This window comes from Aotus nancymaae, unplaced genomic scaffold, assembly GCF_030222135.1.
Source record: "Aotus nancymaae isolate 86718 unplaced genomic scaffold, 86718_ANA_hifiasm-v0.15.2.pri h1tg000131l, whole genome shotgun sequence".
Taxonomy (NCBI): domain Eukaryota; kingdom Metazoa; phylum Chordata; class Mammalia; order Primates; family Aotidae; genus Aotus; species Aotus nancymaae.
In genome coordinates this window covers 2,671,344-2,693,921 of record NW_026988546.1, presented here as the reverse complement: position 1 = coordinate 2,693,921, position 22,578 = coordinate 2,671,344, and the positions used below count along the sequence as shown (strand labels likewise).

At 42.0% G+C, this 22,578-nt stretch overlaps 2 protein-coding genes across 3 annotated transcripts; one reads left to right on the top strand and one right to left on the bottom strand.

Moving 5' to 3' along the window:
• Positions 1 to 1,822: 1,822 nt before the first annotated feature.
• Positions 1,823 to 13,891, bottom strand: UNC50 (unc-50 inner nuclear membrane RNA binding protein). 2 transcript variants are annotated; one of them, XM_012475867.2, is made up of 6 exons: positions 13,812 to 13,891; positions 12,420 to 12,703; positions 11,565 to 11,685; positions 3,950 to 4,089; positions 3,763 to 3,864; positions 1,823 to 2,171 (listed from the first exon to the last, which is right to left on the bottom strand). In XM_012475867.2, exons 1-6 carry the CDS (start codon positions 13,826 to 13,828, stop codon positions 2,035 to 2,037), a joined length of 801 nt encoding a protein of 266 aa, XP_012331290.1. In that variant the 5' UTR covers positions 13,829 to 13,891; the 3' UTR covers positions 1,823 to 2,034. The 2 variants fall into 2 exon arrangements, with proteins under 2 accessions (XP_012331290.1, XP_012331289.1); XM_012475866.3 differs by having other exon boundaries at positions 13,676 to 13,812.
• A 9-nt stretch (positions 13,892 to 13,900) lies between these two features.
• LOC105733453 (cytochrome c oxidase assembly factor 5) lies at positions 13,901 to 21,953 on the top strand. Its single transcript, XM_012475868.3, has 3 exons — positions 13,901 to 14,092; positions 18,161 to 18,244; positions 21,445 to 21,953. Exons 1-3 carry the CDS (start codon positions 13,994 to 13,996, stop codon positions 21,484 to 21,486), a joined length of 225 nt encoding a protein of 74 aa, XP_012331291.1. The 5' UTR covers positions 13,901 to 13,993; the 3' UTR covers positions 21,487 to 21,953.
• The last annotated feature ends 625 nt before the right edge of the window (positions 21,954 to 22,578 follow it).

The window sequence follows — 22,578 nt, the reverse complement described above, 5'->3', positions numbered from 1 at the left end:
TTCCATTATTTATTTGAAATGCTCAGTGTTTGCTCAAATTTGGTGAAAGTATCTTTTGAAGACATATTCTCCGAGCCTTAAAAATGGCTGATATCCACAGTACTGTAAGATGCACTGCCAGTAGATTTGAGACTTTTCATTTCAGCGTAGACACTATGTTTTTTCTAAGAAAGATTTAGAGCTGGGCAGTGGCTCACTCCTGTAATCCCAGCACTTTGGGAGGCTGAGGCGGGCGAATCACCTGAGGTCATGAATTTGAGACTAGCCTGACCAACATGGAGAAACCCCCATCTCTACTAAAAATACAAAATTAGCCAGGCATGGTGGCGCATGCCTATAATCCCAGCTACTTGGGAGGCTGAGACAGGAGAATTGTTTGAACCTGGGAGGCGAAGGTTGCAGTGAGCCAAGATTGTGCCATTGCACTCCAACAGGAGCAAAACTTCATCTAAAAAAAAGGAAGATTTAAAAATCAGCAAAGTGTAACAATTGTGTTTCATTTATGGAATGAGAAACTGAAGTGTCCCATTTGGAACACTTTGGAAAGGTTGTCTTTGCATCAGGGGTTGTTTCTGGAAGCATCCCTTGGAGAAGCTGCCTGAGGAATCTCCTTGCCAGGTTGTACCAGATTTTTCTTTCTTCTTTAATGTATTGTATATATTTTCTGTAAAATGTCTTCATTGGCTGAATGATTAATATCTGTAGTAATATTTTAGGTACTTGTTGGATTTTTAAAGGAAGATTATTTATTTTCAGATTTGCTGCTATAATTGAAAACCTAATAACTGGTCCTGTTGACTGTGCCTTTCATCACTGTTTTCTGTGCCACGACCGTTCATGTGTATTTGAAATAAAATAGTTTAAAAAGCCATGTTGAATTCAAGATTCCTTCTAATAAAAATAGGTGAAATTTATTGAGTAGCATTTTATTAATTTTAACAATGATGATATACTACTTATCCATTTTCAGTTAGAAAACAGGAGTGGGGCCGGGCGCGGTGGCTCAAGCCTGTAATCCCAGCACTTTGGGAGGCCGAGACGGGTGGATCACGAGGTCAAGAGATCGAGACCGTTCTGGTCAACATGGTGAAACCCCGTCTCTACTAATACAAAAAATTAGCTGGGCACGGTGGCGCGTGCCTGTAATCCCAGCTACTCAGGAGGCTGAGGCAGGAGAATTGCCTGAACCCAGGAGGCGGAGGTTGCGGTGAGCCGTGATCGCGCCATTGCACTCCAGCCTGGGTAACAAGCGAAACTTCGCCTCAAAAAAAAAAAAAACAAAAAAAAAAAACAAAAAAAAAACAGGAGTGGATCCTTTATTTGGGCTTTGTAAACTCTTCTTCAAAAGGAAAAAAGCCTTACTGTTAAGACAGTGATGATCAATATTATGCAGATGTTCACTTTATTATATGTACTATATAGTTCCTGAAATAATAAGAGTAGCCACCCTGGGCCTCTTTGATCTAATATATTTTGGGGCTGTAAGTTTTTAATGTAGAAAATGCTGCTAATGATGCTTAGGGCCTGAAGTACAGTGACTCACTCCTGTTTGAGTGACATTACAAGTTACAGAGGATTCTGAAGGTTAGAAGGGATCATGTGGCTTATGTAAATATTTAAAATGCAGCTCATTAGAAATGGAGATTATGCATTTTTGTTGATTGATTGATAGGAGAGGGTGTGTGTGATTATTCCCATGTTCCCCAACTACTCTTTCAAAAATACTAATTCATATTATTTTACATTTATATTTTCCCCATGCCCTTAGCATTTTATATGTAGCTCCTATCTGTGCAAATATTAGAATGAATAACACACATGCTTTAGTTTAAAAAATATTTATTATAGAAATGTACATTTAATTAGTTTTAAGGAATGTACCTGACCAGTGTTAACATATATTTCTTCAAATTTGCAAACTTTACATCTTTAAGATATCTACAAAGATAGTTTATTTACAAGTTTTACAAGAAATGGTCACTTCACAAATACTGTTGCCACAGTTATGATTGAATATTCTCACGGTTTTTTTTTTTATTTCACTCTGTACTTATAGAAAGAACACAGAGTATGGGTGAAGTTCCATCCCAGTGCCAGTGATAGCCCGTAGAGTAGAATCAGAGGTGCAAATGGATACAAAAGAATTACTGTATTTTTCAAAAATGGCAATGCTAGAAAAGAAAGAAATCCAAATTGGTTTTTAAAAAAGCAGATAAATGACTGATAAATGAACATTTTGAAAGACAGCTTATTAACAAGTCATTTGAATCAGGAAGATGATGCTATTTATAGCCAGAACTAGATTAGTCTTCCCACCCTCTGTGCTGTTTCCTTCTTGTATAGGGCCGGGAAGAAACCTCGGAGATGAATTATTTGGGCACAGAGGCTGACTGGGACATACACTGGATCAAGAGAGGTTAACAGTAAGGGAGAAACATCACAGTACTCATGAAAACAGTGGTGAACTTAAACTTGTGACTGCCTCAGAAGCCTCTAGGAGTCCAACTTAAAGTACAGAGATGGATGATGTTATAGGAAAACATCTTTTAGCTAATTGAGATTTTCACTGTAAAGCATTATACCCCCACTTTAAGAGGGTGTGAGCTCAACTAGTAGTCCAAGATTTAGGAAAGAACTCAAGATCTGGCTGCTTAGTTAGCAGGACCCTACCCCATGCATCCTGACCTAAGTATTTCTCACACAGGAAGTTCTTAAATGGAAACTGAACTGTACTCCAACTATTCTAAGTGGTACAGAGAGTTACCAGGAGTGCTCAAATACCTGCTTAAGAGAAACCACAGTGCTGCCGTGTTCTAATCACAGAATACTTTCAAAATTCATTAGAAATGGCACAAACATCTCCCCTGGACTAGAGAAAGCACTCCCCAAACAAGGCATTACAACGAAAGGGTTAAGTGGTCCCTGGCATACAAGCTGGGCGGCGGGGGGTGAGATGGGAGTGGGAACAACTGACCAGAGAAGCCAGGCACAGTCAGAGCCATCTGTACTAACAGGCCCTAACCATCTACAGAAACAGGAAAGGATGGGCTTAGAAACGTACAGTGCTAACAAGTCGTAAGTAAAGTCTCTAGCTTTTATTTGGCTTTATTTAATGGAGATCATTTCTTACCATAAATGAAGAATAACATATGTTCCTCATTCATATTAAGAAAAATGAACTGACAACAGGATTTAAGAGTAAATCTGCACACATGTCCTGAGGACAATAAATGTTGGGCCCGATCTTCTGTGATCGTCTACAGAACCATATGGTAATCATGAAAACTAAAAATAAGGCAAAAGTGTGATTCAAAAGGCTTCAGAGAATTTCATTTCATACATCTGTGTGACTAGATGCCGGGCCCCACCTTTCTCTACTCTACCCTACTGCTGGTAACCCACAACCAGAAACCATAGGGGAAAAGGAGGAGTGAATGGGCTTGGATTCCTGCAAGTCATTTGGAGATAACCAGTATAGTTTAACATGGTTCCTTGAAATTATAAAATTTGTTCTATGCCAGCTGGACCATTTTCTAGCTGCATGACCATGGGCAAGTTGCTTCATCTCTGTGCCTCAGTTTCTTCATTTGAAAAAAGGAAACAAACCTATATAATTGTTATGAAGATTGAGATAATACACATAAAATACTTAGGACAGTGCCTGTAAGTGTTCCACAAAAGCAAGCTATTAGTTTTACTGTTAGAACTTCCCCCTCTTGCTATGTTCTCAATCAACCAAAAACATTTAAAAAAATTACTTACCACTGTATCCCAGGAAAGTGACATAGATATAATAGCCAACTGCAACCAACCATAAGGTATTTCCAACTAAATATCCAATAAATGTGTCTGTCAGGATAACATCTGCCAGAAGAGATGCAGACAATGAGTCCCTTTACCAATGCATGCAATGAAGACTTGGGTAATATTCTAAGTAACTGCTACTTACGGTTGATGAAAAAAAGCTGGATAAAATGCAGAATGACCAGGAGTGGATAAAAAGCATTGAGATGCACATCAAAAGCATATCCCCATTCCACATCATAGTCTCTGCTCTGTCGTTTCACTAAATACTTGTTAGAGATGAACCTAAGAGCAAAATTAAAATTTCTTTCATAATAAAATTAATTCTGTAAATGTTTACTGACTACTTTCTATATGGCAGACATTCTAAATTCTGGAGATACAGCAGTAAACAAAACAGACAAAAATCCCTGCCTTCCATCTAGAGGGAAAGACTGACAGTGATATAAGTATGCCAGACGGTACTATGGAGAGAAGAGAAATGTGTAGCAGAGCAATGTGGAGAATACAAACTCGAGATGCAATTTTACATGAGGGTCATAAAGTAACGTTGGGTAAAGACCCAAGGACTGTCATAGCGCCTGGTAGGTCTGAGGAATGAGTAAAAAGTCCACTGTGCTGAAAGAAGAAAAGGAGCAAGAAATGAAGTCAGAAAAGAAACAGCGTTGGGCCCAACATCTAGTCACACAGGCTCCATGTCTTATCAAGCCTGTGGCCATTTTACAATCTGGCTTTTATTCCTGGTGAAATGAGAAGCCACTGTGGAGTTTTGAGAAAAGTATCTGACTTAAATGACTTGACAGAGCTGCCCTGGTGGCTGATCTGAGGACAGACTCTAGAGACAAGAGTAGAAGCAGAGACCAGTTAGGAGGCTACTGCAAGGAAGAGATGAGCAGAGGGGCTGGTCACAATGGAGGTGCTAAATGTGGAACGCATGATACTCTGAAGCCCGTGACATAAAGTATTGGATGTGGAGTATGAGAAAGACTGAAGGATGACTGAGAGATTTTGGCCTTGAACGAATGGAAGATGGAGCTGCCTTTAACTGAGGTGGGGCTGGCTGTGAGAAGAGTGATTTTGAGGCAGGAAGGAGTGTGCAGAAGTTTGAATTTGGACCTGTTATGTTGAAGATGCCAACTAGGATGGAGTAAGAAGTTGTATACAAAGTCTAGAGTTTGGAGGACAAGTCCAAACTGGAGACACAAACTCAGTGTGTAGATTATATTAGTGTTGAAAGCCACAGGCCTGAATGATGTCACCAAAAAATGAATGTGGATAATGAACAGGCCCAAGACCTGGGTCAACCCCCTATTAAAAGGAGGGTGAAATAGGAATAGCAGTTAAGGAAGAGTGACATATCTAGCCTTAAGAACAATTATTCAAGCTTAGGTCACTGTTCTACAACACGGCCTACTAGTTTTTTTAGTTCAGTGATGAGTGAATAAAAAGTAAAACATCTGAGTAACAGAAAAGTAGATCTTCAAAGAAGAAAAACTGTGTTATAAACATATATTGGAAATTCAATGTACTTTTTAAAGTATTATTTCATTTCAACTCAAGGATACAATTAAGAATATGCTATTCCGGCAATGGGAATAAAAATAGAAAATAAATAGAGGAAAAACATGGTCCAATACTAATGGCAACAGTCCTGCATTTAGTTATCTGAAAATGCCAAAACAATACTGAACAAACTAGAGCTTAGCCAGACAGTTTCCTTTTTAGCCAAGAACGTGTGCCATTCAAATTGTATGGAGTCAATATGTAGCTCACTCCCCAAGAGCACCCTTTCTGTAGAAGTTCGCTGTTCCGCTATTCCCCTGCTTATCCCAAATGCGCACTTTCCAAGCTTCTGGCCTCACTGTGAGTCTCACCTCTAGAACACAGATGCGCCTTCCGAGAGTACTCTAAGGCACTGTGGTTTTCACCTCCCAGCTCCATATTAACAATGCCAGTCAGAGGCTCATCATGGTCACGACTCTTGCCTCTAGGTCTAGAGTCATCAACCTCAGTGTCTACTGACCTTCTTTTCCACTATTCAACAAGCTCTCTGAACTCAACATGGCAGCAAGGGCTGCTTCATCTGTACCTGCTGCTTTCTCAGTCATCGAAGCCCAAACCTTGCAGGCCAGCCCAAAGGATCCTCCCACCCACTCCCCCTTCCTAGTCCCCCCTCACACCTTGTTATCTCAGGAAGCTCTCGAATCCATCTCTCCTCTCTATTCCTATTACCAGCACACTATCTGGGCCTCCTCTACTCCTACGCAGACCTCTGCAGGTGCATCCAGCCTTGCCTACTCACTACAACTTTTGCCTGCTCCGCTGCCATAGAAAATATTTTTCCTAAAATGTGAATTTGACATTTCCTTACTTCAAAGCCTCAAAGCTACCCACCTCCTTCTGCCCCCAACCCACACATACAGTCTGTGGGACAAAGTCCAGTTTTTTCCCTGAATGGCATTAAGGCCAATTTCTCTCGTCACATCTCTTCCCTGGTCACTCGGTGTCACCCTATGCTCCCAGACCTAGCGTGCTGTTCCACCTCTGTGCCTCTGCACTTGCCATTCCTGGTACCTCCACAAAACACCTCCTCATGCTGCTGTCTGTGGCACCTCTGGATGCTCATAATTATATGGAGTCATTTCTCTTTCTAGTTCCTCATACAACATAGGTTCTCACAAATACAACAAATCTCTTTCTATTTAATTCAAACTATGACTCAGACTCACATGAAAGGTGCTAAACTCCAAGTTGATTTAGTTTCTGTGGCTGATACAGTTTGGCTGTGTCCCCACCCAAAATCACATCTTGAATAGTAATCTCCAAAGTTCCCACGTGTCAAGGGTGGGGCCGGGTGAATGTAATTGAATCACGGAGGCAGTTTCCCCCATGCTGTGCTCGTGACAGTGGGTGAGTCTAAAAGATCTGATGGTTTTGTAAGTATCTGGCATTTCCCACTTGCACTCACTCTGTCCTGCCACCCCGTGAGGAAGGTGCCTGCTTCTGCTTTGCCTTCCACCATAACTGTAAAGTTTCCCTAGCAATGCAGAACTGAGAGTCAATTAAACCTCTTTCCTTTATAAATTACCCTGTCTCAGATATTTCTTCATAGCAGCATGAGAACAGACTAAGACAATGGCCCTCCAGAATTACTGCATTCATGGCAGAATGCTTATTATAAATCAAACTATTCCTCTGAAAGTCTTATTTATTGAAATTTTAAAATACACCATTTACTTTTCATGAAATTCTTGGTAATGAATATGTGACTTACATTAGTGTTAATTCTAGGCCAGATTTTAGAATTTTATATTAACAGTACACAGCATTTATTGGCTAACCAGCACATATAAAAGCTCTGCTGTACTAGTCAGAAGTTACAAAGGAAAATACAAGCATATGTCATTTTACCACACTGCACTGTACTGTGCCTCACAGATACTGTGGTTTTTTTCTTTTTACATATTGAAGGTTTGTGGCAACTGTGTCCAGCAAGTCGGCCTCTGCCAGTTTTCCAGCAGCATATGCTCACTTCATGTCTCTGTGTCAGTATTTTTTAGCAATAAAGCATTTTAAAATTAAAATCTGTACATTGTTTTTTAGAGACACAGTGCTATAGTACACTTAGACTATAGTACAGTGTAAATATGATTTTAATATGCACTTGGAACCAACAAATCTGTGTGACTGACTTTATTGCGGTATTTGTTCTACTGCAATGGTCTGGAACTGAATTGGCATACATGGGCTACGCCTGTAAAAGGCTGGTATCAGCTGGGCGTGGTGGCTCACACCTGTAATCCCAGCACTTTGGGAGGCCAAGGTGGGAGGATCACCTGAGGTCAGGAGTTAGAGATCAGCCTGGCCAACATGGTGATACTCCATCTCTACTAAAAGTACAAAAATTAGCTGGGTGTGGTGGTATGCACCTGTAGTTCCAACTACTTGGGAAGCTGAGGCAGGAGAATCACTTGAACCTGGGAGGTGGAGGTTGCAGTGAGCTGAGATAACACCACTGCACTCCAGCTTGGGTGACAGAGTGGGGTTCCGTCTCAAAAAACATCCCTTCATGTTAAAAACTCTCCATAAACTAGGTATTGATGGAACAGGTATCAAAATATTAAGAGCTATTTATGACAAACTCACAGCCAACATCATACTGAATGGGCAAAAACTGGAAGCATTCCCTTTGAAAACAGGCACAAGACAAGGATGCCCTCTCTCACCCTCCTATTCAACACAGTATTGAAATTCTGGCCAGGGCAATCAGGCAAGAGAAAGAAATAAAGGGTATTCGATTAGGAAAAGAGGAAGTCAAATTGTCTCCATTTGTAGAGGACATGACTGTATATTTAAAAGACCCCATGACTGTATATTTAAAAGCCCAAAACCTCCTTAAGCTGATAAGCAACTTCAGCAAAGTCTCAGGATACAAAATCAATGTGCAAAAATCACAAGCATTCCTAAACACAAATAACAGAAAAACAGAGCCAAATCATGAGTGAACTCCCATTCACAATTGCTACAAAGAGAATAAAATACCTAGGAATACAACTAACAAGGGATGTGAAGGACCTCTTCAAGGAGAAATACAAACCACTGCTCAAGAAAGTAAGAGAGGACACAAACAAATGGAAAAACATTCCATGCTCATGGTTAGGAAGAATCAATATCGTGAAAATGGCCATACTGCCCAAAGTAATTTATAGATTTAATGGTATCCCATCAAGCTTTCTGTGACTCTCTTCACAGAATTGGAAAAAACTACTTTAAATTTCATATGGAATCAAAAAAGAGCCCACATCGCCAAGACAACCCTAAGCAAAAAGAACAAAGCTGGAGGTATCATGCTACCTGACTTCCAACTATACTACAAAACTACAGTAATCAAAACAACATGGTACTGGTACCAAAACAGATATATAGACCAATGGAACAGAACAGAGGCCTCAGAAATAATGCCACACATCTACAACCATCTGATCTTTGACAAAAGCAATGGGGAAAGGAGTCCCTATTTAATAAATGGTATTGGGAAAACTGGCTAGCCATATGCAGAAAGCTGAAACTGGATCATTTCTGTATGCCTTATACAAAAATAAGATGCATTAAAGACTTAAACATAAGACCTAAAACCATAAAGAACCTAGGTAAAAACCTAGGCAATACCATTCAGGACACAGGCATGGGCAAAGACTTCATGACTAAAACACCAAAAGCATTGGCAACAAAAGCCAAAATTGGCAAATATGATCTAATTAAACTCCAGAGCTGCTGCACAGCAAAAGAAACTATCATTAGAGTGAACAGTCAACCTACAGAATGGGAGAAAATTTTTGCAATCTCTCCATCTGACAAAAGGCTAACATCCAGAATTCACAAAGAACTTAAACAAATTTACAATAAAAAAAAACCTCATCAAAAAGTGGGCAAATGATATGAACAGACATTTCTCAAAAGGAGACATTTATGCAGCCAACAAACATGAAAAAAAGCTCATCATCATTGTTCTTTAGAGAAATGCAAATCAAAACCACAATGAGACACCACCATCTCACGCCAGTTAGAATGGCAATCATTAAAAAGTCAGGAGACAACAGATGCTGGAGATGATGCAGAGAAATAGGAATGCTTTTATACTGTTAATGGGAGTATAAATTAGTTCAACCATTGTAAAAGACAGTGTGGTGATTCCTCAAGGATCTAGAACTAGAAATACCATTTGACCCAACAATCCTATTACTGGGTATGTATTCAAAGGAGTATAAATCATTTATTATAAAGACACATACATACATATGTTTACTGTGACACTGTTCACAATAGCAAAGACTTGGAACCAACCCAAATGGCCATCAATGACAGACTGGATAAAGAAAATGTGGCACATATACACCATGGAATACTATGCAGCCATAAAAAAGGATGAGTTCATGTCCTTTGCAGGGACATCGATGAAGCTGGAAACCATTCTCAGCAAACTAACACAGGAACAGAAAACTAAACACCACATGTTCTCACTCACAAGTGGGAGCTGAACAATGAGAATACATGAACACAGGGAGGGGAACATCACACACAGGGGGCCTGTTAGTGGGTGGGGGGCTAGGGGAGGGATAGCATTAGGAGAAATACCTAATAGATGACGGGGTGATGGATGCAGCAAACCATCATGGCACATGTGTATCTATGTAACAAACCTGTACGTTCTGCACATGTACCCCAGAACTTAAAGTACAGTTTAAAAAAAAAAAGGCTGGTGTCGTAAGTCACAGTTGCAGAGTTTTGCTTAAAATACTAGTAGTTACTACCAAATACTGAACACTTAACTGTGTTCAGGTACTCTTCATACCATAATTCTCTCAAAAGTTGGGCAAAATAGATAATTAACTTGATTTCACAAAAGAGACTGGGACTAAGGGTTACACAGATAACTAACTTGGCATTTGAACCCAGGTCTCTCTGCAACTAAAATGTTCTCTACAGTGACCACCACGCTGCTCAACCACTGGTTCTCTACTGACATTGCTGGCCACATCCTGTGCCCTTCATCCAGTATGACAACAACACAGGAGAACTTTATCAAACACCAGATTTATCCTCAAGTACACTGCTGTTGTGAAGTCAACCAAAGGCAGACCGAGAACCCTTTTGATAAAACCTGTGTGTGTGTGTGTGTGTGTGTGTGTGTGTGTGTGTGAGTGAGAGTGAGTCGGGGGGATAGGGTTTTATTCTCAGCAGGAAGGCCTGAGAAGTTTAAAAACAATCCTTATTTTTCAAGTATACTTCATTTAATGCAAAGATTCAAAGTAAGATACCACAAAATACCCTTTAGATCTAAATGGATTTAAACGCAATGAATATCTAGAAGTGGTCTCTATTGACAAATGCAGAAAACCATGCTATCATCCAGACAACTTAAGCAGAACTGGCTAAATCTGTAATATTTTTGCAAAACTAGGGATTTTGTTAGTATGAAGAAAATAAATCTCGGGACCCCCAAATCACTATGCCAATGGTAAAAGTCAAGTTACGAACTGTGTCAGGCAAACTTGCCTCCTATTTTAATTCTAAATAAGATAGCTTATCTTTACAGCTGTGGGATATAAAGTCTTTCTGTTCACCCGAGACAAGTGTTTATCTGATTGCTTTATTGTTTATGTAAAAAGGCACACTCACTCACTGAGCCAGACTAAGGCATAAATGACTATTCCTGTACCTGCCTCTCACAAGTAAATTGTGTATTCAGTGAAAGGCTGATCAAAGACTCAAAAGAATACAACCATTTGTCTCTCATCTAACTATAACCTGCCTTTCCCTGCTTTCTAGACTGAAACAGTGTACTTCTTACACATATTAACTGATGTCTCATGTCTCCCTAAAATGTATAAAAGCAAGCTGTACCCCGACCACCTTGGGCACATGTCATCAGGACCTCCTGAGGCTGTGTCACAGGCATGTCCTTAACCTTAGCAAAATAAACTTTCTAAATTGAGACCTGTCTCAGATATTTTGGGTTCAAAATATTATAATCATTATTTAAATTATTTGTTACACTTTGACAATACAAACCATCCTTTAGAGTATTTTCTGATATAGGTGGCAACACACGAGGGCAAACTGTAATAATCTTGGTAGTCAAAATTGATCATTCAGGACTCTATCTTGGTTTCAATTTCCATCTGTTGCTATTGTACCTCTGAAGCAAACAAATGGAGATGCTACAGCGGTATCTGAAAAACCAAAGTTATGGTACTTACCACATTAAAGTTGCTATCAGAAGACCAACACCTACACAATCTATGAATACAACCCAAAGGAGAAGCTTTATTGTCTCAAAGAATCCCATGTCCAGCACAAAGCCAAATCCTATAGTGGACACTGAAAGAAAGATTCACAAGATTCATTTAGGCACTCTGCTAGATTCTGGAAATACAGAACACATCCCCTGCCCTCTAGATGCCCACGCTAGTGGGAGAGACAGGTCTGTAAACAAAACTCCCAAAATGTGTGAACACCACCTTGGAACACAGCATGGCTACTGAGGGAGCTGAAGTTTCCTGAGACGGGCCCTTGCCAGGCTGATTCACCATGGTGGCCTCAGTATTTAGAATGGCAGTCTAGAGCAGGCACTAACATAGTTTAAGTCCAGTTAAAGGTGCAAAACAGCCTATAAACTTCAATATCCTAAACACTTCAACACCCTACAGGTAAATGAGACCCTTGCGTTATGGAATTGGAGAACTTCGGTTTCTCAAATTCACATCACTACCTTTACAACTCTCACTCTGGATCTGCCTGACAGAAATGCAATTTCCAGTTTCCTATTCATTTTCACAGCCAGCTGGCATTTGGGTACCGATTCACAGTAGTTATAAAGACATGGAGTGAATCTTGTCCCCTGCTGTTCAATGTCCTAGGGTAACAATTTACTCTGGCATCTGTAGAACCAAGAAGACTAAGACTTTCTTTCCTGCGAGATTTTTGAGGCCTCAGTAAAAAGGAAAAGTAGCTTCCGATTTCCAAATTCTGACCCACAACACATTTATAATATATGAAAAGTCTAATCAGAAACGCTCAGCGTTCAAGTCTATCGCTGATAAACTACCACTTACCACAGAGCCAGATACTTAACAGTACCAAGAAAGCAGGGTCATCTCTGGCCCACTGGTCCTTCGTCTGTTTTCGGTAATGAAAGTTTCTGTAAACTCTCTGCGGGGACGTGAACAGGTAGAACATCTGCCAGGCAGCAAACTCAAAGTCCATCTGCTGAAAGCGGAAAAGTCTTCTCAGATATTTGTAGCGTTTTGCTCCGGCTGTGTGTCTTGCTGCATCCCTGGAACTCAGGACTCCGTTCCCCTGCACTGAGGAATTCAATGAAGTACTCGGTAACATCTTCCTAGATGGAAGAAAAACATTTCTTTTACACGTATTCTCAAAAAACTTTTGGCTACTGGCACTCCTCTTGGGAGGGAGGTCACTTTTCATGTTCTTTCCAACCCTAGAGAAAGACCAGGAGTCAAAAGCAAATGCAGTTGGTTCTGAAGCGGGTCTTAGGGCTTGAACTGCAAACTGCACCTCAGGCCCCACCCTTCTCAATCACCTAGTAACACTTATCCACGGGCAGCTACCATTACAGAGACAGGGGGATGAAGTGACTGCCTTATGACTCGGAGGATAGTGATAGAGCTAAGATTAGAAATCTGACTCGAAATTCCGTGCTTTTAAGAAAATGCCTAAGAAAATGTTTCAGCCGGTTAGAACACCGTTACCGAAAAGGTAAAATAAATAGCCTGTTCACAGAAATCCATCAGCGCACGGCCAGCAAGCTCCTCGGTCACTAAAATAAGATTAAAAACCAAGCAGAACTCCTATCCCTAGTGTTTTACATCCGGAATAGTTCAGCAGAGGGAGCGGTAGCGTTGGAGTCCAGTCCAACCTATCCCAGCTCCGAGGAGCGCCAGCCACTGCCTGGCTGCCTGTTTCCCCTTCACTTCGCAGGCCCCCGGAACGCTGGCAGCGCCTCGCCGGGCCCAGCTGCTCCCTCCCGGCCCGCGGCCGCGGGTACGGCTGCCAGATTTAGCAAATAAAAACACAGAATGATCAGCTCTATTTGGATTTCAGACAGGCTACGAATAAGGTTTTAGGATACCTACATCTCACGCAACATTTCGGATATGCTTATACTAAATGCTGTTTATCTATGCAAATGTAACTGGGCGTCCTTAATTTTAACTGCAACTCCACCGCGGCCGGACGCTGATATGGTCACTGCCGGGCGGCAGCGACGCCAGGCCTCAAGCTGTCGGGACTAAATGGCCCCCAGCGCGAGCTCGGGCCGCGGGTGGGAAGAGCGGTCCTCAGGCCTCACCTGGAGCCCTGCTGCAGCCTCGACCCGCGTCCGAAACAGCCCACCACCTCCTCCCACTAGCCGAGGCCAGAACCGCCGGGCCGGCTTCCCTTTCCGCAACGTCGCCGGCGCCCACGGCGCGCAGCTTCACACGCACCCACTTCCGTCGCGCATCCACCGCCTCTCGGCCCCCGTCGTACTCGGCCCGACAGCCGCGGCCCGCCGGAAGTTATTGCAACTGATTTCCGGTCCCCTACTACGGGTCCCATTAGCTGCCGGCGAGGTCGCAGCTGTTGCAGTGGAAGAAAGTAGAGTCCGCAGCGGACAGGAAGCGCCGTAATGCCCCAGTATTACGAGGACAAGCCGGAGGGCGGCGCGTGCTCGGGCTTGAAGGAGGACCTGGGCCTGTGTCTGCTGCAATCGGATTGTGTGATGCAGGTAGCGCAGCCGGGTGCTCCGGGTGGTGAAGACGCCTGCCCCGGGGAGGTCTGGTTCGGCGGAGGGCTGCGGGATGCCCGCGGCGGCGGTTCGAGGTAGCCGTCCCGGGCGTAAGTCACAGCTCGGGCTCACTGAACGTGCGCAGATCCATTGAGCTATCGGAGCCCCAGTTCTCTATGGGGTTAAATCGGAGATAACGATACCCACCCCGTCGGGTTTTTGTGAAGATTAACCTATTTCCGTTCACGAGGCGTTTATTGAATGCTAGCTCTCTGCTAGGATCTGAAGACAAAAAGGAGAATAAGCCAGGTTTCTTGCCTGCCCAGAAATGAGAATCTGTAGAATGAATGATTCCAGAGAGTTGCGTAAACCCGGTACACTGCCCTGGCCAGTAGTGTCTCGTCTGTTCAGTTGTGACTGAATGTATGCTAAATTTGCCATGTGTTGATGCGAATTTGTTTCTGAGTTACAATTCTCTGCATTTTTGGATGTTAAGTTGTAAAAATAAAGCAACTCCGTATTTGCACGATTTCGTATCTTGCTTCCCCTACCCTCTTCACTTCCCGGCTACAGTCACAGGTCTCCTCAGCACCCAATCTGAATGCAGAGGCATGTAGTGAGGTTCAGAGTGGACCTGGGTTCTGCTTTTGAGCCCAGGTAAAGCACAAGTACCTTTTCCAATTGCAGAGGTCAGAGGGCATTCAATTGTGTGCAATTATCTTTGCACTGGGAGATGTAGTTTCATAAAGTTGCTGTTATTTCGGAGAAAAGATTACCCTCAAATGGACATCCACTATAAGGCTGTATTAGTGTTTCTTCCGAGTCACAATTTATGTTTGGTTCACCGATTTTAGCAGTTAGCCATTCTCGCCTCCCAATATCTAGTAAAACGAGTTATTATAAATATAAGAGATTATCTCGCCCAACTTCCTTATGTAAATAAGGAAACTGAGGTACCATTGTTTTCAGGCTCCCCTGTCCAGGGCTGTGTTCCCTCTGCCCCTCATTCACTGGTGCTGCTGTTCAGCCCGCTCCTGGTAAATGCCTCTTAAGTGGCAGGCATGGCGCCTGACACTGGTGATAACAAAGATGTATCAGTAACAGTCACTACCCACGTAAGCTTGGTGTCATGGGAGAAGTAGACATCTAAGAGTCTAAATTCCTGCCATAAGACTAAGCATTTATTAAACATGCGTTTAATGACTAGATCTTGAGGGAAAAAATGCCTTAGCCCATGGAGAGCATCTGATTTTGCTTCAGAATTTGGAATAATCTTCTGAGGTGACATTTGAGCTGAGTTTAAAGGTTGGGCAGTAGTTTATCAAGTAAAGGAGCGGGAATTGTGGTTGTGGGGAAAATCTGAAAGAACAGCAAGTGCAGAGGCAGAGAGATGTGGGAGGGCCCGGAGGAGCTAGTGTCCATATGATAGTGCAACAGAAGGCCTGAGGGGAAGGTTGCAGCCAGCTGTGAAGGCCTGCATGTGTGTCAGGGTGAGGAGACTGGATTTTATCCAGACGTTCAGACCATGTTGATGAGTGGTCAAGGGAAGAAAGTACACCGAGTAGGACTGAGGAAAGAAACTGCAAGCTGAGGAGGGCAGTGTCAACAGCACAGAGAATTCCAAGCTGGCTTTCTGCAGTGGTTTATACAGCAAACATGTACGGAGTGCCAGGCTCCAGTTCAGGGAACGAATACTGATGAATGGGACATGGTCTCTCCAGTGTAGAAAGCCAGGCTTTGGACGGCTAGCATGCTTTAGGCAGAGATGATGATTGGGACGGCTGGTACAGACTTTGCTTTCCCTGCCATTGAATATGTGGCCTTACCAATGCTCAGTTTGGTCAGCCAGAAAACCTGATGCTTATAAACAGTTATTTAGCTGGATGTTCGTTTACAGTTTGTGTTAAATTCATTCTGAATGGTTACTTCAGCTGGAGTGTAAAAGGGCAATAGTGAGGAGGTTTTCAGGTCCAGAACAATCTCCTACTTTCTTGGATGGTGTCACTGGCAGCTACTGCCCACTACTCCTCACTGGAGACTCCGAAGACCGGGGAAAGTTCTGCTGGGGTCTGTGTTTGCTCTGTATGGCAACCTTATTTATGATGGAGATTTTAGATTTCTTACGTTCTTGAAGAAAAAGGTTAATCTGATCTTATGTCAGGTTGGTGCTACAGTCTCTTCTGGCCAGTATTTAACCCACCTGAAACCTGCAGCATCTCACTCTAGGGAGGAATTCAGCATAAACGTGTATTTAGTTCTAGGAGCTGCTTTGGGAGATTGTCAAGGAGTTAGAGGGTCTCAGAAGAACTCGGGGTAATGGTAAAGATGTAAATTCCAATGGGGTTGGAGGAAAGCAGGGAAAAAGCAGATGCAAAAGGCATCTCTTGGAGAGACTTACTAGGATTTAATGACTCCTGGATAATCAGGACAATGAAACTCTGCAAGAGGAACTTCACTCGTCACAGCGTATCTTCTCTGTCTCCACTAACATCCTCCAGACCTGCTGGCTCTTCATCAGAATCACCTGGAAGTGGTGTGGCTTTTTAAAAGTACAGATTCCACTGCTGCCCTTACCCCACCCCCAATAAGTTAACAGTTTCTTTCCTAGGTTGGTTCTTGGGCACAGCCATGTTTGAGAGTACTGACTGATCTTGACCTCAGAAAGCAAAAAAGCTTGGGAGTGTATTAGTTAGAACATAAATTCAAGTACATGTTACAGAGACCCAGGATAATAGTGGCTTAAACAAGATAGAGAACTTTCTCTTGTTTTTGTGCCTATAAGCAGGGCCTGGTCATTTCTCTCAGTCTTCCATGGACACAGACCCTGTTGATCTTGTGAGTCTATGTGTTGTGAAATAGGAAAATATAGGAAATAGGGTGTTGCTCTCATATTCATGGTTCAAGACTGCTTTGCTTCCACATCATCAGGCCCGGCAACCTTATGGAGTAAAGTGAGGAAGAGGGGCAAGCCTCTTTAAGGACCAACCCAGAAGTTCTAGACCTGTTTCCCACACATTCCAGTGACTAGAACTTAGTCACATGACCACAACTAGATGCCAGGGTGTCTAGGAAATCTCACCCAGCCATATGCTGGATAAAAAGGAAGAGCAGACAACTAGCAGTCTGTTATTTGGGAAACAGTGGATGATGAATGACTGCCTCTTAGCTTTAGTGTATCTAATGGATCTTTACCCCAGGCAGTTGGCAATATAGGTTGAAAGCTTTTGAAAAAGGTAGCATCTTACATACAGTTTGAAGAGGTATCAGCTTATAAGCGATAGTTACAACCTTTTGTATGGTTAGTCTTTTGTCTGCCTCCACGTGGTTCACGTGGGCAACACATCCCACCAGCAGAATTGCGGAGTTTGGAGAGGAAGGAAGCTTGCTACTCTGATCCACTTTTGAGTCACTGATGTGGATGACATTTGATATCTAGGACCCAGGCAGACATACAGACTGGAAGGTGGCCAAGATTCCTGGGGAACAGGAATACCACAGACATAGTGCCCTGCACTTGCAACATAAAGGTTCTGGGGAGTGGTTGCAGTGAGGGGGTTGTAGAGTCAAAATCTGCTTGAGGGGAAACCCCTAATCATGCAGAGCCATGAGCTCTGAGCATTGAGTTACGTTTTTCCTGGTGCATGAATGGGCCACATGTTTCTATTTAGGTAGTATTCCAGCCTGCCTCGTTAATATCTATGTAAAGTGTCTCCTACCAACACTAAAAATGTTCTGATGTTAGGGTACATAGTTCACACATTTTACCCATAAGGAAATGAAGATATCCCTTTCTGGATTTTTATATAAACATTTTAAGTAAAAGTATCCTATAGAAACCAGTGTTTTCAAGAATTCAGCAGTGCCCTTCAAGTTCCCAAAAGTTACTTACATTTTTTTTTTCATTCTTTAGGCACCAACAACCCAAATGAATCAAGAACTGTTTCTTACATAACTTTCTATTTTCCTCTTTTAACACTTTAAAAAAGAACTATTTTCAGAAAGACAATTATTTTGTACTTTTTGAGAAAATTTCCAACATGTTTATATTGTTTTATGTGTCTATCATAGGAAGGAAAATCCCCTCGGGAGTGTCTGAAGGAAGGATACTGCAAAGCTTTGAAATACTCATTTTTTGAGTGTAAAAGATCAACGGTAAGTCGTTAAAGATTTTTAAAAGCTTATGCTAAAAATTACCTATATGGAAGTTAAATATATGAATGACTTAATAGTTACAAATAAGTTGCAGTGATATGGTTTGGAAAAAAAGATGTGGATAGTATTTCTTATCCAATGAGTTAATGGTAGGTAGCATTCATAAAAACGCAGAGCTCATTGTTATGTTATTCTGTCACCGTGCTAACCACAGCTACTGAACTTCATGCATTTCTGAAAGTGTGAGAATGAAGTCTCAGCAGGTATAGATGGGTACAAGTTGATGTTGGCCACTCGAGTTGAGATCAGTTGGCAATTGTACACAGACCTATAATGTGGAGCTCTAAGGTGTATATTCTTGTGCCTTATGTGACTAAGAGAAAATGTCAGTGTCTGTGTCTTTTTGGAGGGATAGATTGTAGAAATAGGGCCTAAAAGGGGATTACAAATCTCTGGGGTTCATTCTAACATTCTTTGATTTGGAAGCTCTACAGAGATCTTTGGAATGAAAACTGAGACCTTTTTCTTAGAGAAAAGCATAAAACCAGAAATATGAGCATCCCATTAAAGGAAGAAAGCACTTGGACTTGAGGATACCTTTTTTTTTTTTTGAGATGGAATCTTGTTCTGTCACCCAGGCTGGAATGCAGTGACCCGATCTTGGCTCACTGCAACCTCCCAATTCAAGAGATTCTCCTGCCTCAGCCTCCTGAGTAGCTGGGATTACAGGCACCCAGCCACTACACCCAGCTAATTTTTGTATTTTTAGTAGAGACAGGATTTCACCATGTTGGCCAGGCTGCTCTTGAACTCCTGACCTCAGGTGATCTGCCTGCCTCAGCTTCCCAAAGCGCCGGGATTACAGGAGTGAGCCACCGCCCGCTATGCCTGGCCTTGAGCATGTTTTGCTTGCTTAGGAACTACACTGCAAATCCCTTCCCTTTTGTTACTTTTGTTACTGCAAGTGGTTGTAAACAAAGAACCTGAGCATTTTTGCCAGCTAATCAGATCCAGGGAGGCTGTACAGTTAGATTAAATTTGGCCAGGCTCTTCTTCCTTTCTCAAGTGACATCTTTTCCTGTCATTCAATGTGAATAGAGAATGATTTTCTTGTCTTCTCTCACAAAGATTTGTTACCCATGTAAAATGCAAGCCTTTAACTTTGTTAAGAATTTCACAGCATGTACAATAAACTCTGAAATTCTCTACCTGAAGGTCGGTCTTTGATCTCCAAAGAACAAAGAAGTCAGATTATTTTTATTTTTACAATTTATCTACCTTCTGCAGAAATTTTTAACAATCTTGCATAAAAAGTGAAATGTTCTTGGGCCAGGCACAGTGGCTCACGCCTGTAATCTCAGCACTTTGGGAGTCCAAGGCAGGTGGATCACGAGGTCAGGAATTCAAGACCGGCTTGGCCAAGATGGTGAAATACCATCTTTACTGAAAGTACAAAAATTAGCTGGATGTGGTAGCGCACCTGTAATCCCAACTACTCGGGAGGCTGAGGCAGGAGAATCGCTTGAACCTGGGAGGCGGAGGTTGCAGTGAGCCAAGATTGCGCCACTGCAATCCATCCTGGGCGACAGAGTGAGACTCCATCTCAAAAAAAAAAAAAAAAGTAAAATGTTCTTACCATTTCTACATAATCAGTACAAGGCAGAGTTTCACATATACTTTGACACTGAAAAGAGCACCTTAGGGACCCCTTTTTTTTTTGGCTCACTGCAACCTCCGCCTCCTGGGTTCCAGTGATTCTTGTGCCTCAGCCTTCCGAGTAGGTGGGACTACAGGCATGCACCACCATGCCCAGCTAATTTTTATATTTTTAATAGAGATGGGGTTTCGCAGTGTTGGCCATGTTGGTCTCAAACTCCTGATCTGCCCACCTCAGCCTCCCAGAGTGCTGGGATTACAGGTGTGAGCCATTACGCCCAGCCAGTTTAGGGAACTTTTTATAATCTTTCTCTAAGACTGTGTTTTACTGTTAGTCCTCCAAAATGAATAGCATCGTATCACTTTTAACGTAACTTGTTATACATGCTTGGCAAAAAACAGAAACATAACAATTCAAATTGTGTAAGTAGTTTTGCATGCTATTACAGACAGTGAGTGTGTATCTCATTGAAGGTGAGATGGGAAGTTTGAATATGCTGTTCTCTCATAGTGTGAGCAGCTCACCATCCTGATTATTTAAAAAATTATTTTTTAAAATGTATGGCTTTAGCTACTTCACCTAGTGATACATCGATAAATGGCTATCTATCCACACTACCTTTGTTGGACTAATTGGCAGGGTTTGTTTCCAAAATAATCCCTTCCTATATAACAGTGGTCCCCAACCGTTTTGGCACTAGGGGTGGGTTCCATGAAAGAAGACGATTTGTCCTAGGACGGGGGATGGTTTTGGGATGAAACTGTTCCACTTCAGATCGTCAGGCATTAGATTCTTATAAGGAGCATACAACCTACATATCTAGCATGTACCGTTCACAGTAGGAGTCACGCTCCTATGAGATTCTAATGCAGCTGATCTGAATGTCCTGCCCCTGATCTGACAGGAGGCGGAGCTTAGGCCCTAACACTCTTCTGCTGCTCACCTCCTGCTCTGCTGCCTGGTTCCTGACAGGCCATGGACTGGTACAGGTCCATGGCCTGGAGGTTAGGGGGAGCGACATTGACTATGCAAGTTTGCCTTATAAACTGACTTCAGAACCCTCCACTCTACCTACCACCCTTGAGAAATGGCTGCATTGTGAGGCTTCAGTCAAAGAACATGCTGCCAGCTTGTGAGGTGGTAACTCACTTGAAGGATTTTTAATCCCAAAATAATGTGTTACTTAACATTTTTCAGGGCTCAGCAGTTACAATTTAAAGATTTCAAATATATTTGAATATTAACCTAAACTTAGAAAGTTAAGTTTTCTAGAAAAAGGACGAATATTGAGTACAGTCCAAATAAAAAGTTAAATGTAATTTGGATTCTACTTGTGAAGAAAATCTTTATTGATCGCCTTTAAGTGGAACTGTTATTTTTAATGCCATCTTTATTACTGTGGTTTTTCTTGGTAGTTTTGATGTCATTGCCTTTTTGATTTTGCTGATAACTGGTTTCTCTCATGTGGTGACACCCCTTACCAAAGTAAGGGTTGTTTAATTATATTGTACCAAATTTGACTTAATTGTACATTTATTTTCAGTTGGATACCAGGGCAAGATTCAGAGGAAGAAAAGGATACTGATACATTCTGTTGAAGCCAAGATGAACAACAACAAAGGATTTTCTCTGGTCATTAACACAAAGAAGCCAAAACAGGAAACATGCTTTTTACTACATCTGTTTGAGTGGACTCGTTTTCCCCTCCATGGCACAGTGAAGAAAATGGATGAGTTCTGTTTTTGAATATACATAAATGATTCTCTTGATCCAAATTATTTTTAGAAGAAAAACCTAATTGAACAGTTATGGCTTAAGAGCATAATAAATGGGTCTTGAGAATTGTTCTGAAGCGCAGAGAATGGAAAGATTGTTATTTGCAAACTTGACTCTTCAGTCACATTACACAATTTGCACTGGCAATTGATGTGACTGACACAGTTGATAACATGGAGCCTGTCCCAAAGATGTCTATTGGGACAGTTTAGGATAAAACTTTTTCTTTAGTTCAGTCTTTCCTGTCTAATTCTGAAATAAATTGTGTTTGTTTGATTCCTTAGAGAAGAAATACTTCATTTGTGCTCTGATTCACTGAAGTAATAACCTCAGCACTTAACAGGCGTAGCTGATGCTAGGCCTCAGGTTGTGTTGCCCAGGCTCTTTACCATCATCTTTGGACTGTTTTTGTTTCCTGGATTCATTTTCAGGCTGGCGCTCTCTACATAATGGGCCAGTGTCAGCTACAAGTCCACATTCTTATAATCCATGATTCAAAAGGGAGAGAGAGAACTTCCTTTTCCCGGGTCCACAAATTAAAATTCTATAAAGGGGCTCTGGTCTTCCAGGGTCACCTGCCCTTGCATTGGACCAGTCCCTGTGGAAAAGGCGATGTGGGCCTGTGATCTTGGTCAGGCCTGGGCTACATGCGCTGTCATTGTTAACTCCTGTCAGAGTCACATGGATTAGTGGGCCAAATCCCAAAGGAAAGGGGTTTAGAGCCAAGTGGAAACAACAGATACCCACTATAGAAAGCAAGAATGAAAACCATGAAGCGGGTGAAGATTAGCCTTACAGTGATTTTATTCTGATCACTTAATAATACAGAGTCAAACAGGAATCAAAGTTTCCAACTTTTTGGCATTGAAGAATCACAAAGAACCCTACCTAGCTTCTTTAT

Coding starts and splice junctions, on each gene's coding strand:
- UNC50 (XM_012475867.2), bottom strand. Junction 4,090..11,564: donor CTGATAGCAACTTTAATGTG/GTAAGTACCATA, acceptor TTTTGCTCTTAG/GTTCATCTCTAACAAGTATT. Junction 2,172..3,762: donor CACTTTCCTGGGATACAGTG/GTAAGTAATTTT, acceptor TTTCTTTTCTAG/CATTGCCATTTTTGAAAAAT.
- LOC105733453 (XM_012475868.3), top strand. CDS start 13,994: ATGCCCCAGTATTACGAGGACAAGCCGGAGGGCGGCGCGTGCTCGGGC. Junction 14,093..18,160: donor AATCGGATTGTGTGATGCAG/GTAGCGCAGCCG, acceptor TGTCTATCATAG/GAAGGAAAATCCCCTCGGGA. Junction 18,245..21,444: donor TTGAGTGTAAAAGATCAACG/GTAAGTCGTTAA, acceptor ATTTATTTTCAG/TTGGATACCAGGGCAAGATT.